General features: G+C 38.3%; 1 protein-coding gene across 2 annotated transcripts in view; it reads right to left on the minus strand.

The window, feature by feature from the left end:
* The window catches only part of LARS2 (leucyl-tRNA synthetase 2, mitochondrial), an 82,887-nt gene that overhangs the window by 14,074 nt on the left and 51,570 nt on the right, over nucleotides 1-17,243 (minus strand). For both annotated transcript variants that reach the window (XM_068204358.1, XM_068204367.1), the window contains 6 exons: nucleotides 16,534-16,632; nucleotides 13,563-13,700; nucleotides 5,414-5,517; nucleotides 4,047-4,229; nucleotides 1,379-1,548; nucleotides 298-375 (listed from right to left, as the gene is read on the minus strand). In XM_068204358.1, the coding sequence (XP_068060459.1) occupies nucleotides 298-375; nucleotides 1,379-1,548; nucleotides 4,047-4,229; nucleotides 5,414-5,517; nucleotides 13,563-13,700; nucleotides 16,534-16,632 (772 nt within the window). The remainder of the gene's footprint in view (nucleotides 1-297; nucleotides 376-1,378; nucleotides 1,549-4,046; nucleotides 4,230-5,413; nucleotides 5,518-13,562; nucleotides 13,701-16,533; nucleotides 16,633-17,243) is intronic.

Here is a 17,243-nt window from a genome sequence, read left to right on the forward strand (position 1 = left end):
AAACAAAATGCATCCTCTTCAAATTACAGGATGCAGACATAAACATCAGAGTCTGGTGGATCTAATACCATCAAGCTCCTCCTGCAAAACTGTTTACATTTCACGGTTACAGTGACACTAGAACATGCTGCTTTTGAACTGAGTAACTCAACAAGGCTCTGGACTTAATAATACTGTTTATGAAGTTAATGACTTACAGAAAGCTGGACCTCTATTTCAGGCAGCTCCTGCTTGGTAGAAAGATTGACAGGAGCAGTGTCTGAGAGAAAAATACTTTCATTAATATCACATACTTACCTGGAGTACATTTGTGAGGCTCATCAATCGGGAAATAGCTGCATTGAACAAATGATCCTTTGTGAAGTACTCGGTTACCTTGTATTAGAAGAAAAGGTCTGTCATTAATTACTTAAAATTTTTCAACTCGGAATACTGGGTTTTTAAATGAAAAACAATTACTGGTAATCAATTTCAATTTGTGAAATATGTGCATCTTACCTCTTATATGAAAATCACTTTGGTATGCAAACATATCATATGTGCAATCACATGTGTGGAGCGGAAAATCATATAAAACAGTCATATAAAAATTCAACTGATTAGCTTCCCTTCTGTTTCACGATTTAAAAAGCTTCAATCAATGCTATGAAAAATATGCATTAGTCACTCTTATTTCCTTTAATAAAATATCTTCCCTTTGCCCCTACAAGAGGCCTTCTATCTTGCAAATCCATTTGTACTTGTGAAAATTTGTTCATCGATTACAAGATTAGGATTATAAAGCCTGGTAAGTGATCTGGAATATCCCTCATAGCAGGGTTTAAACTGGCAAAAGTTTTTATCCAAAGAAAATTACTTGAAGTTAATTTTGCAGGTATTTATGTTTCCTTCTGAGTCTTGGCTAACTGAATTTATACTAATCACAGCAGGACATAACACATAACAAGAAATGAACAACCACTTCAGTATTTTTTTCAAGGCTATGCTAATATATTTTCACCAGTGGCTTTTTTCATTCTATATGAAACAGCAGACAGGATAATGAGGTATGAAGCAAACAGACCAAAGCTTTTGTTAGGGTAACCTACAGAACACACCTATGGCTTTTTTACTTGAAATGGAGTAATTCGAATCCCAAATTGATAAAACTTTAACATCATAACATTTAATTCCTTAAATGAGGCATACATCCTTTAAGTAAGTTCTGGCCCACAAAATTTGTAGGTAGATAAAATTATTTACATAGAGAATAATTCACTTAAAAAAATTAGCTACTCATCTGGGGAAAAGCTTTTGGCTCTGTAAATCAAACATATGGTTTTAGCATAAGAAACAACTTATTTAGTAATTTAGAAACTATGTAAGTATTTCTTTTAACCTCAGAAATCACCAGATTCTTCTGCTCCCAGATCCTTCTGGCTTCAGCCTTCTCTTTCTTATTCAGAAGCTCAGGATTGGGCATGGTTCCTGAAGTCCTTGCTTCAATAAGTTTGGTTACAAGCGCCCAGAGGCGTATCTGCCATCTCTGAACGCCAGGCATGGCATCAGCTGAGATTAATGAAAGATTTCAGAAACAAATGTCAGTTAAAAGTAAAGAATCCAAAACTTTAAAGAAAAGCAGGAACTGAACAGAACACTGGAGTTAAGTATTTTTTTAAAAAACTCTATTTTAAATGAAAGACATCAGTGCAATTAAAAATGTCGTTACAAGTAATGCTGAGTTGTTTCAAGGGAAAAAAATCAGTAAGATGAAAGTATTTTTCTGCAATGACTTTAAAACAGATGCACATAGTGAGAACACAGCATAGAATATTTACAAAAATCGGTAAAATAACCCAATATTATGTCAAGGCTAGAATGCTCATCTGTTTTAATGACTGCACAAAGGAGTTGTACGTGCTCACATTTTTGGAACTCATGGCAGAATACAAATATATACACAAGTATGCATACACATATCTTTCCAAATTGAGAAGTTTCTTTTCAAATTTGATTTTAGCAAGTATGTATACTTTTGTTACTAGAGATGTTGACCTTGACCCTGAAGCATCAGTCCTACTCCATGGCTGCTCACACCACAGGAGAGAATGACGTAAGCCCTGACTTGATGCCCACCACTGAAAGGACAAGGAATCTAGTCTGAAGGGCAATCATCCAAAGGCTATTCCATCCAGTGGAGAGAAGGATCATGACAACTGAGAACCACTATTTAACATTCTCTGAATGAAAAATTTCCTGTAATGGCTTTGCGTGGCAAACTTTTGGTAGGGAGGGGACAAAAGGATAGCTTCTCTGGGAAGTTTCTAGGAGCTTCCCCCACGTCTGACAGAGCCAGTTGAGCCCAGGAAAAAGGGACGGATGAGGGAAAGGTGCAAATTTGGTTTTACTTCTCATTACTCTAATTTTAATTGGTAATACATTAAGTTAATTTCTCAGTCGAGTCTGTTTTGTCCATGATGGCAAATGCTGAGTGATCTCCTTGCCCTTACCTCAACCCACAAGCCTTTTGTTGTACTTTTCTCCCCCTGTCCAACTGAAAAGCAAGGAGTGACAAAGCATCTTGGTGGGCACCTGACATTCAGCCCAAGGTCAGACCCAACACAATCTCCTTAATTGCTTAAATTTAAACGTTCATAATTTTGCTGTCATTAAAAAAATCAGAACAAAGAATAAGGAGATTTAAGAGATGCTTTTCACCTAACTTTCTATTTTCTTCTCCCCTGGAAATATCTTTAGGTGGCTAAAATCTCCTTCTGTTCATGTTTTCCAATACTTTTAACATGAGATGATAACAAAATCTTCCTTTGTATTTCTCAAGTGGTAAACAAGTTGGCTTGAATGACTAAGTGCATTTTTACTAGCATTACAACTGCACGTGCTTAGCTTTCTTACAAAATGTATAATCACCAAGCTCTCATATACTTTGCAACTAAGATTTGGTACACATTATCCACACAGTAATTTAATCATTCCATTTTCAAGATCAAAAAAAAATAGCAAAATGATTGTGCATCATCAAATTAGCTGCCTCAGAGGGAATTGTGTACATGTGTAGTGTTTGGGACGCAGCTGTTAAGGCTTGATCTAAGTGACTCATTTTTTTAAGGGACCTTTTCAAATGCCTAGCTCTCTACTGTTGTGATTAGGTGGTGACAGAAAACCAGCTGAGAACTCATAAAGTCCACTCTTCCAGCACATACAATAGTGCAACAATACATAAAAGCACAAATGAATATAAAGCATGACAGACACAACTGAAATAAAATTTAGTGCAGGCTGAACTAAGTGGTAAGAACTTAACATGCGAAAGAATGAAGAACTACACTTTTTGAAACCAGGAATGGAGTGTTTTATTAAAGCCTTATGCAACAGGAAGGTGAAATGTAAATGAATGTATATGACTACATTAAAATGTATGAACCAAAGTAGATAAAAGAAATTAAGACCTGTCAATATAAGGAATTGCATGACAGGAGTAAATAAGTGTACAGGAGGACAATTCTTAACTTATTCAAGAAGTAAGCTCATAAAAATATAATATCTAGAAATATTAATTACTAGCAACTCCAATTATCTTCTAATGAGATTGTTTCTGAGAACTATTTCATAGTCCAGCTTACAAAAGCCATTGCATGTGTGTTAATAAATAGAAATAACAAAATATTGTAAAGTTGTATTTTTGATCTGATATGATTAGAAAAAACACATAATAAAGAAAAATAATTTTCTGTTAATCAATTATTGCTCATAAAAAAAGATAACGAGGTCCACGTTCTCAGAAGAAAATACAATTTAAAAAGTAGTTTTTATATGTGTTTTTAGCTTGGAAAAGGTAAGCTGCTTGCAATAATCTTGTAAGTTCGCTTCTTAGTGACAGCTTTGTGATCCTTTCTCCTTTAAAAGAAACAAACAATAAAACCTGTTTATAATTTTTTTGATTCATTTTTCCTAAACTTGGGCATCAAGAACTGTATTAATTTTGTATTTAAAATATACTACTTGAGAAAAAAGACAACAAAACAAACTACAGAAATAATTTGACTTACTTTTAGCATCCCACAAAATGTCTTGTTCAGGAGGAGCAGCAAACAGAATGTAAAGGCGCAGGGTGTCAATGCCATACTCTTTCACTACTTCCTCAGGGTCTATTCCATTGTACTTAGATTTACTCATTTTTTCCCAAGCAACTTGGAGCTTCTCACCAGTTTTTAGGTGAACTGGTTCACTTCCTAAATATTAAGACATACAAAAACTACTGAAACAAATTTTGCTCACTTGTAACAGCAATTAATTTTTTTCCCTAAGCATGAGAAGAAACAACTGTTGCTAGTGTTTTGGATTTTTTTTTTCCAAAATAGCTTAAAGAGGAATACTACCCATTCCAAACACTCTTTTCCCTCCCAAATTTTTCCTGTGTTAATGTTTTTAACACTAATAATATCCTAAAGCTTCCATCACATCATGACACAGAAGTCTCCTACCATTTGGAAGCTGTATCTGGCATGCATCCTAAGTGCTGCCTTGACAGCTCCTGATATTTAAGCTTTTTTATAACCATGATATTTAAAATTTCCTAGATAGGTGTATTGATTTGATACAATTCTGACCTGTACTTAGTTTTTGCAAATACCAGAGTTACAGGTTTCAAGTGCAGTAAGTTATCCTGAAAAGAGTGTGTTTTCTCTTGCATGAATTTAGAGACAGAGTGGGGCATTTACACATTTACACTGAGAAAGGTGCAACTGAGTAAAATCCTCTGCTAAAAACCTTCAATCTTTTCTAGAAGAAAAAAGGGTAGTAGAGAGTGGCAAAACTTAAGAGGGTGGATTGGAGATTGGAGGGTTGATTTTTAACTGTCTTACAGGGTTTGTATCCAGTGAAAACAAGGATGTATGAGAGGAATGCTTAAGAGAGGCAAATATGACCAAACTATTTTTGTTGCTAGAGGTGTCATAGCAATGACTAGTCCAGCTTATGCAGTGAAGGTTCTGCAAAGAACTTGGGAATGAGCACTGTTTCCTAAAGGTTTTACATTCCGAATATCTACTGAATACGCCTGCACCTGTGTTAGTTTTGCCACAATGTTTTTGTAGGTTGCCTGTTTGCTGGGACTAACTGGCTCCATTCAGCAGGCTGCTGAGCACTGGCTTAACAAAACTCACTTTTGATCTTTTGGACTGCACTGGAGCCAAAATAATACCACAGCACTGTTTCTGTGTTTGGAGGCAATTAAAAGCTCCTGTATTAGTAGGATCTCTGTGTACTCAGCAGTACATGTGAATCCTAAACTCACAGAAGCTGCTCTCCAGTTTAAATATTAGATTCATTTTCTCTTCCAAATTTTCCCAGCACTGAAGCAGTCCCTGTCTTTAGGGACGCATTTATGTTGATTTTCCCATGCAGTTTCTCTTACCAGTGAGATCAACCTCCTCTCTCTTCAAACACTGGCCTGTTGTTGTTAGTCTGAATGTCTGATTCTTGATAAGACCTTGAACCAAGAGCTTATGGAAAGGCTCCCTAAGGATGGAAGGAAAAAGAAACTTCTCTGTTGAAAAGAGCTGTCAAAAGCATACTTTATGATAAGCCTCAGGTGTTGAGCCAATCAGGTACAATTTTTTAATGAAACAAGAATTTCAAGTTGACTATACATAAATAGTTGACACCTTAAAGTACTTTATGCATTGATTAATGGTGGTTGGCTAGCAAGTCTAAGTATTTATTTGCATTCTGCTCACATTCCTGTACCCTAATTTAGTACTAAGTTATTCTAACATCACTTTTCAAATTAGCATATGGATAACACACAGAAGTTTCTTGTACAACAGTACAATTTCCCTAACTTCAAGCTAAATCTCGTGTGAAAGCATTCAAGTACCCGGCCTCATTGTCTTACAAATATTTAGTTCTAGCTTCCCTCTGAGGAGCACAGCATTTTGAAAAAAATCAAAATGCTGTTGCACATTTCTTTCTATAAACAGATAAGACAGTTTCTCTAACATAAGCACCCACATGCCTTGTCCCTTTGCAGAACTAGCCAGGAAGGCCTGGCTGTACGAAAAAGTGTACTAGAAAAAGGGCAATGCTGAAAAGTTCATATCTCAGTGCATCAATTTTTTAGCACCTTACTTTTCTAGCAAAATTTACATCAGGGAGAGTAAAATCCCATTAAATGAGTATATGACAAGGCTAAAAAGAGGCTTGAAAGGCAGTAGTGCACTCAGCAAGAAATTAAGTAAACACTGCTCTGGTTGACACACTATTCTGGCCCCCTCCTTTAATGATCTTGCATTTCTAATGCATTCAGTCTCACGTCTATCACTGTTTTCACTGAAAAAAAAGGCAAGAAAATTAATCTCTAAAGCTTTTGGTTCCCATTTAGTAGAACAGGAAAGTAAGGCAGTTCTAATACAGCTTTAAGAATAGTAGGAGCAAGGGAAGGAGGTATGGAGCCAGTCCCAGAAAGCACATACAGTCTGGAAGCCTTCTCATGTGACCCTCCAACACAGGGACATCAGTGACCATCATTATGGAGGACAGGACCATCAGCCCCTCCTAAGGCTGATATGTATGTGCAACATTAAACAATGTGAATTTTCTACACTTTTTACCTAATGAAACCTCAAATGTGTACAAAACAACTGATGTAAAAGGATGCATTATTTCTATGAACTTTTTTGTTAAAAAGTCAGAGTATACCCATGCAAAAAAGAAGCAGTAAAACTAGGCTTCCACATTTTATTTCATGTGTACAAAAAAGTCATAATCCAAAACATGATTCACTGTCAAGGAGCTAATAGAGAATTTTAAATTATTAAGAAATATAAATTACCTGACAATTTATCTCACTATTTAAACCAAAGCAATTTAATAAAACAATTAAAGTATCATTAAATTATATAACAATTGTTTGTTATATGTTTCTATCATATTAAAGCAGGTATATATAAGTACTAGTCCTTAAACACTTTCGATGACTCTGAAATAAGAAGATATTTGAAAACAAAACTATAAACTGGGAGAGAAAGTGACAGGCTTCATATTTTATCTTCAACATGCTCAAGTTTGAACACGAGTTTCCTTCCTTGCATATTTTGTATACTTATAAATATTGTGCAAGTACTGGCACATATTGATGTAAAACGCAGTCACAAAGAAGTATGAGTCTCTTCCACGCCACCTGGTTTTATCAACAATGTTAACTAGGAGCAACTCAAGCATCTCTATAAATATTTTGTAGATGATACTTCAGAGGTTGACTGAAAAATCTTGTTGTTTAGAAGTAAAGGAACTTCAGGGAAAGAGAACTGAAGTGAAATTTAGACAGTAAAATGAAAAAAAAATAGGATACAAAAATAATCTAAAATACAAAAAAATTATTATAAATTATCCAAGTGAATTAGAAGGTTAACATTTGGAATAAAAGCTTTGTAACCCTATCAACAACAATGCATCAGGGATAATGCATCAGGATAAAACACATTTCTCCTGTCTCTACAAACTAGAGACATAACCTCACAAGAAAAAAAATATCCCTCCCTATCATTCAGTACTTCAGTCTGTTTAAGATCTCAAACAGTTATTAAAATAGCTACACTTCCTGCTATCTAAAGTAAAGCTAATGAGGTAGCCAGATCATCCAAATCAGATAGGGCTCTCCACTGGAAGTGATTTTTCAAGGAACACTTATTTTTAATGACAAAGAGTTAGTTCAGATCATATGCCAAGTTACTAAAAACTGAATGTAGGAACAAGCATTTCTTATTTTTGTTTATGCTGACAGAGGCTACAAAAATGCAATACAAAATACATTACCAAGTATGGGGAAAAAAACCCCAACCATGTGTCCCTAGTGGGAGACCGCAGGAGTATGGAGACATGCCCAAAACGAGAAAGCCAGAGCCCATCTGCTAAACACAGGGCTCTAAACCAAAATGAGCCCTGCACTGAATGCACAGTGATTTTGGCAGTGTTGTGGTGGCTCCATCTCATGTTCACATGCAGAGTTACACTTGAATTCATGTTAATAAAACTGCACACCTCAAACAATCCCCTTCAAAGGCAGGGATGCACTTCTTGGCTGTGTAAGGGAACTGCCAAGAGGCTGCAGCACAGCAGGGATGATGCAATTCTGACCTCAATACTGCAGCACCCGGTCACGGCACCATAAATACCTCCTGATCCAAAACACCAAGAATAATGAAATTAAGCCATTTGCAGACACACTGACATTTCTGGCACAGAAGAGGAGTCTGGAGTTCCTCTGAATGCTTGGTCATGTTTCAGACCATAGATATAATGGAATGGGATAGCTTTCACCGGCCTGTGAAGTTTGTTTGTGCCCATGCTGGAGTATCTGCACTGAGACCTTGCCCGTATTACAGATTTTGATCATGTTGTACATCCCACCTGCAAAGTGTGCCTGGCACTTCTGAGAAGGATCAGCTGTGCTAGCCATGAAGTCTGTAATCCATCTTTTCCTTTCTCTAATATTCATATAAAGGCTCATCTCTATGAGAGACCAATCTAGGACCATGCAATGGATGGTAAGGCAAGCATGACAGACAGATCAGGAATTCCTGCTCAGTGCCACGTTCTCATGCTCTTTGCTTTGCTCTGTGCGGGGTGAGTAGCAGGACTTTCAATCCTAGTATAAATGACCTGGCTGGAAGAACACTGTGGAGCCTGCCACAGTGATAAAATAGTGAATTCAGGAGAAGGGATAGCCCTAGCAAGGCAGCTCACTGCATGTATTTGCACCCTGCACCTTTAGAAAGGCTGAGAGAGGCCAAGTGCTGTGCCCTGGAGTGAAGACAAGACAAGGTGAGTCACTACTGGCTGAGTCCAGGGGGCTGGGTAACCTGCTGTTAGATACAGGTGACTGCAGGATGTGGAAACTGATAATTTTAGGCAAAAAAAAAAAAAAAAAAAAGACAAAACAATATTGAATGTTCAAGATTCCACACATTTAACAACCGAGAGCTTTTGCTTAAAATCAGCACTAGTGATAAGGTTCTAAATGAATGCAGAGAAGCTGTAGCATCATTTCTTCACAGAATAAGCTATTTCTGTCACACACATATCTTCTTTTGTTCTGTAACCCAGCTATGTGAAAAATAGTGCCTTCTTACTCAGCAGATCTGCCCTCTATCAGAGTAAAATCTGCTGACTTAACAGCAACAATGACATTTTTTATTGCTTTATAATAATTCAGGGAGAATGTGCTAGATTCCATTTCCAGTTATTCATCAGACAGAACGGATTACTGAAGTCTGGGCAGAACCAAATTCTGTGTAACTTGTACTTGCACATCTGAGCAGGTGCAACAGAGAGTGTCAGCACACGCCTGCCATGGTGGATTAAGCTGGAACAGAGGAGGAGCTTTCTGGCCCCAGCTGCCTACCTGGCCCCTCTCCCAGCAGTGGTCACAGCTGGGAGGGCTTGCTGCCTTGTGAATTATTTAGAGAAGCAATGCATTTTACAGACCAGACTGCTAGAACAAATTGACATCAATTTGGGCTTAATCTGATATCACATGTATGAATACCCAGAGGGTACCACTTATTCTGCCTTGTCATTACTGAGAAATTGAGTAGCATTTCTGCTCAATTTCCCACCATCTCCAGTCCAATGCATTAAAAAATAAAAGACCGTGCCTCATCTTTAGGGAATATTTAAGCTGTATTGACACATTTACAATTCTAAATGTCTACAAACACTGCATTTTCAATGAGGGTATGTGTGTATGTAAATGCCTATTTCACACATGCTGCCTGTAACATTTCTGTAATAATCATTACACCATATTTGGAAAGATTGCTTTGAAAATCCAAACTAGGAATTTAAATTCCTGTTTTCAACCACATTACTATATTAATAGCCATTAAAGACTACCCAGAAGTATTTCAGTGTATTTGAACATCACAGGATAGGAACTAAACAATGAAAATTTCCATAAAGAAAACATATCAAAATGAAAAACTACTACAGATAAGTAGGGGAATCATAACAATTTCTAAGGATGATAGATGACACTTTAAATGGTGGCAGCTCTTGTTAACTGAGATATAACAATTTTATTTATTTAATCAGTGAAAAGACCTAAGCTACTAGAGAGAGATCAAAAATGCACAAGAGGGCAGTGTTTTTTAACATTTTAGTGCTTTCCCTCAGAGCTGTGGGTTTTGACATCATGAGTTCGAGCTTCCTAACAATAAGCCTGTTGTTTCTAATTTTACTTTTCAGATCTTTCAGACCAGCCCTCGAGCACTTCAAACAGAAGACTGAGCAAAAGTGGCTTCTGATTAACACTAAAACATTTAAAATACACGGTAATATTTATAAAGGAGTTATGATTTCCATATTAAACCAAAATCCTAATTTGACTTCATGGCTTCAAAGCACCTAATGCTTTACCTTGCATAAAACTAAAGCAAGTGAACAATTTTGTGCACGATGATGAATTTGTTAAGAGTTATCTTGCAGTCTGAGCACACATCTAAGCACACGCCTAAGCAGTTCATACATCCGGCCCTCGGGGCAATGCTGTAACAGATCTTCACATGTGCAACAGCTCTTGAGATTGTATCCAGTGCCAAAGGAATTCTCCAAAGTCTTGCTAACTGCTTCCACAGAAAGCAACTTCAATTTTCTTCTGCCTACCTCACTAGACGTAGTCAGTCCTTCTTAAGGATTTTTCTTAACTGAAGGTAGAGTTTTCTTCTGCAATTTACCACATTTAGACCAGGCTACACTACAGAACTTTTGCGCTACTGTTCTGTCACACCAGAGTGTGAACAAAACATATTCCAAAGCAATGCAGCTACAGAATCACAGAGTCCTTAGCAAAATGGAGGTTGGAAGGGACCTTTGGAAGTCATTTGGTGCAACTCTTTTCCCATATCAGACCTAACTTCAGGTTGTTCAGGGCCCTGGCCAGCTGCGTTTTGAAAATATGTGATGATGGAGATGCCACAATGTCTCAAGTCAAATGGTTCCAGTCTCATCACCTTCCCTGCCAAAACTGTATTCCTTCTGTCCAGCTAAACCTTGCTGCAATCCGTGACTGTTACTCCTTTCCTTTCTCCATACATCTCTGAGACGAGTCTGGCTCTATCTTCTCTATAAACCCCCTTCAGGTAGCAATAGATAGCAATTACCTTCCCTCCTTAGCCTTCTCTTCTCCATGGGGAACACACTTAACTCCCGTAGCCTCTTCTTGTATGTCATATGCTCCAACCCCTGACTATCGTGGTGCTCCTCCTCTAGACCCTCTTCAGTTTGACAGTGTACCTCACACTGGGGTGAGGGCCTCAAAACTAGACAGAGTATTCCAGTTGTTCCTAAATGATGAGCAGAGATAACCAAAGCTGGGCATGGTTTTTTCTAGCAGAGTATACTGTCATTCCAGCTGCTGACCCACCTCTATCTTGGTGTTCATCAGGACCCCTAAGCCCTTCTCTGTTGTAATCCTCCCCACACAGATGGCACAGCCCCAGATGTTCTGCTGAAGTCATTGTAAAAGATATGCACAGCTCTCCTCATCCACAGATGGAATCACATCACCATAGCAGGAGAGCAGATTAAGTTGGGCATAATTTCTTCTTGGTAAATCCATGGTGGCTGCTCCAGTCACCTTGCCTTTCAAGCCTGGAACTCGGTATGTGCCTGGTTTACTTAAGTGAACCCTAACTCAATCCTACTCTACAACGGGCAGTATCTCTTGACTTCAAACTTTCCTACCAAGCACAGGTCTTGACGGCAAAGGCCAAGGGAAAGACCTTCCTTTCTACTCAGGTTCTTTGCTGGATTTTGCATCAGGTCAATGTCTTCCTTGCTGCTCTTTTCAATGTATGTCCAGAAGCCCTTCTAACTACCTTCACCTTCTTCATCAGTTTCAATATCTGATGGGTTATGACCTTTCCATAATCCACACTGCCTGTCTAGTAAAGGCTTCTACATTCCTCCAGGGGTAGGCCATCTTTACTTCCAATTTCCTTGCACTTATTTTGGTCTTTTTAAGGTCACACAGGAGGTCCCTTTTTAGTCCAGCTGCCTCTTTCCATGCCTTTTTTCTAGCACACCAAAGCGAGCCACTTACTTTGCAAGAATATCTCCCCTGCCCTGTGATCTCACTTTAAATTGACAATACTTCAGCCACTAATGTTGTTAATGCCATTTTGGAAGGCTGAAGAATTTGACTAGCAAAAGAACATTTTGCTGCTGTGTGTTACAGCTCCACTAGATGGCTGATGGATTAGGATTGTAAAATCTTTTGTAGAATTAATAAGCCTAAAATTGCTTGCAAGGGAAAGCTTTAAAATTCTCTGCTTGAAGGCACAGCACCTCTGAGAGGAGGGGTCTGGTTTGAAAGGTTCACTCTGAGCGAGAAGAAACAGCTTTCCCACTGCAGCTACACAAGCTGCAGACAACAAACTGAAACACAGGTACACAAATCATCTACATCCAGTATTTCAAAAACAGCTTTCACTACAAACTATTGCACAGCCAAGAATGAGTTATGAAAACACACTGCCTATTTTTATCAAAATTAGGAAATACCTTGGGGAAACATTCTGCTAGCTGCGGTAACTTGTCCATCTTTTTCTGGCTCACAACTACTTAAATTCTAGTATTGTAGCAAAACTACAGCATTTGAGTGAGTTCAATGATATATATATGTATAGGCTTCTCTTTAATGTCAAGTTTTTAGAGGGGATACTTGTAAAAAATGAATTTATTTATATGAGTTGTGGCTGAGAAATCACTGAGCACTTCTTCTCATGGGGTCGCTCATTTTCACTCAATCTATTCAGTCATCTCTGCCGATGGGAAAACAGGACAGAGCATGGGCCAGAGTTTCATTGTTCTGCCACTAGTAGTCTCCAAGCTAAGGATGGCATTTTAGGGTACAAAAGAGCTGAATTTCAGTGGAAATGGGGATGTCAAGCTCAGAACCTATCTAAGAGGACAAAGAACAGAACAACAGGTGAATCACCTTCTTCCATTAAACTTTAACTCTAACCAAAACAGAGAACAGTGAATTAGGCTATAGCAGCAGCATCAACAAGAATAATTAAAAGTAATTATATAAAATTAATTAAATAAAAAATAAATTGACATGAGATAAATATATTGCTTTTGCCTATCAAGAAGTGTTTTGTACTGCTCAGCTCCAATTATACAGTGACTTATAAGAGTGCTTTGTTTTTTACATAGGCATGGTTCCACTGAAATTAATGCTATTACTGGTAGGAAGTTACCTAATTTGAAATAATAACACTAAACAGAATGCCTGAAGTTACTAGTTTGTGCATGCTTTTGCAGGCTGGAAACCGACAGCAGCATTTTATCACTTGCTCTGAGCCAGTTAATACTCATGCAATAAAAACATTTGTATGAAGACATACAGGAAGTGCAACTCACTGTGATGTTGTGAAGTACTGACAAAGCAGGAAAATCCAGGCTTATTCAATGTAATGTTCCACCATCACAGCAATGTCCACTAATACTCTTGCAAGTCAAATGAAATAAGAAAGAGTTTAATAGAAATATATAAGGCTTACTTGTGTTTTGTCATCTTTAGATCATGGCAAAAATGGCTGAAGAACCTTGCGTAGAATAAGTGCATAACTGCATGCTCCTTTCCTCCGATGTACAAATCCACAGGCATCCAGTAGTCTGCTAAGTCACTATTAAAGGGCCTGAAAAAACACAATTATAGGAAAAAGGCCAGTGTTGAAAAGAAAGATCAGCACTACTAAAGTAGCTCATCATCCTTAACTGGACAACACTGTTTACTGAGAGCAATACATGTGTAATAAAACTTTCAGATTGCTATCACATCTTTTTATTTTTTTAAAAAGTAAAATGCTTATTATAGACAAAAATTTAATTTCCGCTGAGATGTAGATCCACAAAAAGATTATTTTCCTATATTTCAGGCAAGCAATTATCCGAGAAAGCAATGAAAATACTTGACTGCTCTTTAAATGATTTTTTAATAAATACCCTGTGGCCAGCTTTAAATTTTTAATCGAGCTTTATATACAAATATATTAGAATGAAAGACAAAAGACATGACCACTTAAAACCAGTTGATTTTTTTAAATTGATGGTTTGCATTGTTGCCATTAGGGGGCAATGATGCAGTTTAAGGCTGCAGAACCCTCTGTAGAGTGAGATGGGTCACAGCACTCCAGCTGAAGGATGCTCGATGAAATGACAGTAAATTTGCCATTTACAGCATATTTACTACATCGCTGGAGGTCACCTGAATGGTTTCCCAGCATTGCTTACTGCTTCGTTACATTATTTCCATGTCTCCTGTAGTGGGCCCACAAAATACCATTTGTACAGAAGTTTTTCTATAAGGTAGGCTTCAAGTCCCTGCTCTAATAAATTTACTTGTTTTGTCTTTCAGTGTGATTATTCCATCTGTAATTTTTATTACAGTGACACTTCCTTCCTCACAGGTGAGCCCAGAAGCAAATCATGGATCTGAGATTCATGTATTCAGTGGAACAAAAGAAATCTAACTAGTTCACAGGGTTCCAGAATCAACAGAGTAATTCTCCTGAAGTGTAGACCAGTGAAATATGGTTTATGGAAATGAAGGGTTTACATATGCATAGCTTAGTTAAAAGAACTAACTAAATAAATCAAATGCAGGCAGCAGTTTAGTGCAGAAGTCCATATAAATGTTCTCATTTCAGTGTAAAACAGATTAGACTACACTAAGCTGTTACTTTGACAGTTGGTTGTTACATCTGACTATTTATTCTTCAACTTCTGGAAAAGTCCCTCTTGCCCACAGACAAAAAATACTTCAAACTGTAATGGAGAGGAAGCAATCTGCCTAACTCAGTAATAGCAGTAATATATTCATGCTATCACTAGAAAATAATTAAAACTGGCATGAAATAAAAGAGTTTGCAGAAGATTTTTTTCTAGTTTAACCAAACTAGTGCTGCCAATACAAAAAATAATCGGCCCAGCACTATTAATTCACTGAGTATATGTAGTATGTTCCCAGACACTGCTCTGCACAATAAATAAAGAAATACATGCCCAAACAGCCCATCATGTGGTATCAGTGTTTTAAAATGTGATTCTTCCTATCTTCCTCAGACTACATAGTATGGATGTTGCACTAATTCCTCTCTGGGAAAAAAAAGTGCTATCAAGCAGCGCTACTACAGGCAGACTATGAAGCAGAAAAATAGCTAAATAACTACATCTGTTTTCCCACACTCTCCATGCTGCAGACACTAGTCCACAGCACATGAAAAATCTCCTTTTATTAATTATGCATGTAGTGGAAGTGCTGACACAGCAGGAGATTGCTGTGATGCCTCTTCACTTGAGACCTAAAGGAAATGGCAAGAGTCACCAGTCACCAGAATTTAAAAGGAGAGAAGGGAAGGTTCCAGGCTTGGCAGCTGGATGTTACACTGGACTGTTACTCTTCTTACCAGTGGAACAGCATTGCCTGGCCACACACTGAATTACTCAGTGCGTTGCCAGAGAGGGTACACTCCATGCAATTTACCACTCTCAGAGTCATAGCAGGCTGTCATTCCTGACGGCACCTCCCAGTAAGGACTTCAGCTCCTCAGCTGAACATTTTCTCTGCCCCATAATTCCTGTTCATGCAAATTTCTGCTCTTTGCCCTGTAGTTCCTGTGCTTACATAGTTGTGTTTACACATCCTGCTCTTCTAGAGCTGGATGATCTTCTAGAGCTGGTCAGATCTTCTAGATCTCCTGACATAGGAACCATCAAATACCATATTTATAGACCAGCTCCATATATTGTCCTGGTTTTGGCTGCAATAGAGTTCTTTTTCTTCTGAATAACTGGTATAGTGCTGTGCTTTGAATTCAGTATGAGAAAAATGTTGATAACACACAGATGTTCTGGCTGTTGCTGAGCAGTGTGTACTGTAAACCAAGGACTTCTTGGCCTCTCATGCTCTGCCAGAGGGCATGTGTACAAAAAAGCTGGGAGGAAGCATGGCCAGGAGGGCTGACCCAGACTGGCCAAAGGGATATTCCATACCATAATCATGCCCAGTATATAAACTGGGGGAGTTGGCTGGGAGATGCCAATCTCTGCCAAGGGATAGGCTGGGCAGCAGACAGCAGATGGTGAGCAATTATACAGTGCATCACTTATTTTTCCCAGGTTTTCTCTCTCTCTTTCTCCCTCTCCTTTTTATTATAATAATTATTATTATACTTTGTATAAGTTATTAAACTGTTCTTATGCAAGCCGTGATTTTTAATTTTTTCTTCCTCCTCCTGATTGTCCTCCCCAGCCCACAGGATGTGTGTGCCAGCAGGGGTTAAACCACACCACCTACCCTGTGCTGTGCTCAGGCCCAAAGGGCAGGCACATAACGGGGGCAGAGCAGGGATTTACACTGCCAGTAGACTGCAGCTAGAAGCTGGAAGCACCTGAGTGTGTGGTCTCTTTGTTGCCTTCTGTTCTGTGTAGCAGGCTTGCCCCCAGTGGCCTTGTGCCTGCAGCCCTCACCTGTCAGTGTTGTGAGGGTCAGTGTACCTCAGGTAGTACCAAGCAGAATCAACAAATGTATCCATGGTATCGACTTCTCGCCGTGCTGCTGCCTTGCACCTGAGCAAGAGTGGAGAAAAGCTTTTTTTAGACAACTGACAAGCCTGAAAAAAACCCCAAACACACATGGACAGAGTGGCCACAAAGACATTTAGATTGAAAACTGAGCAGTCTGAAGAGTGACGTGTTCAGAAAAAAACCAACAACAGTAACAGGACTGACTTTTTCCCTCTCCCTCCCAAAACATAGCAAAAGAAAGCAAAAAAGAAGCCTGAGCAGCCATCACATCCAGCAACAGCTGAAGATGGCACTGCACTGGACAGCCCTCTCAATCTTGGAATTTTTTAGAATTGCCATTTTAAAAGCTAAAAAGCACAGACAAGCATACTTTGCCATAAAGTTAATGGGTACTGAATATAGATCACACTCGTTAGGTACCAGCAGATTTAGCAGAAAGGTCAGGTGGTTGCCTCTCACTGATTGTCTGTACAAAATGGTCTTTGCAGATTCCATTTATTATCTCTAGAAAAAATGAACTTAGTTTAATTTCAGCTTTCACTAAGATCAAATCTCTTCTGGACCTTGTAGCACAATTTTAATTTGTGATTACAGCAAATTGATTTTTGCTTATAATTATATTGGCAGCCCTAAGGAACAGTTTCAAAATAGAT

Source organism: Anomalospiza imberbis, chromosome 1 (genome assembly GCF_031753505.1).
Source record: "Anomalospiza imberbis isolate Cuckoo-Finch-1a 21T00152 chromosome 1, ASM3175350v1, whole genome shotgun sequence".
Lineage (NCBI taxonomy): Eukaryota > Metazoa > Chordata > Aves > Passeriformes > Viduidae > Anomalospiza > Anomalospiza imberbis.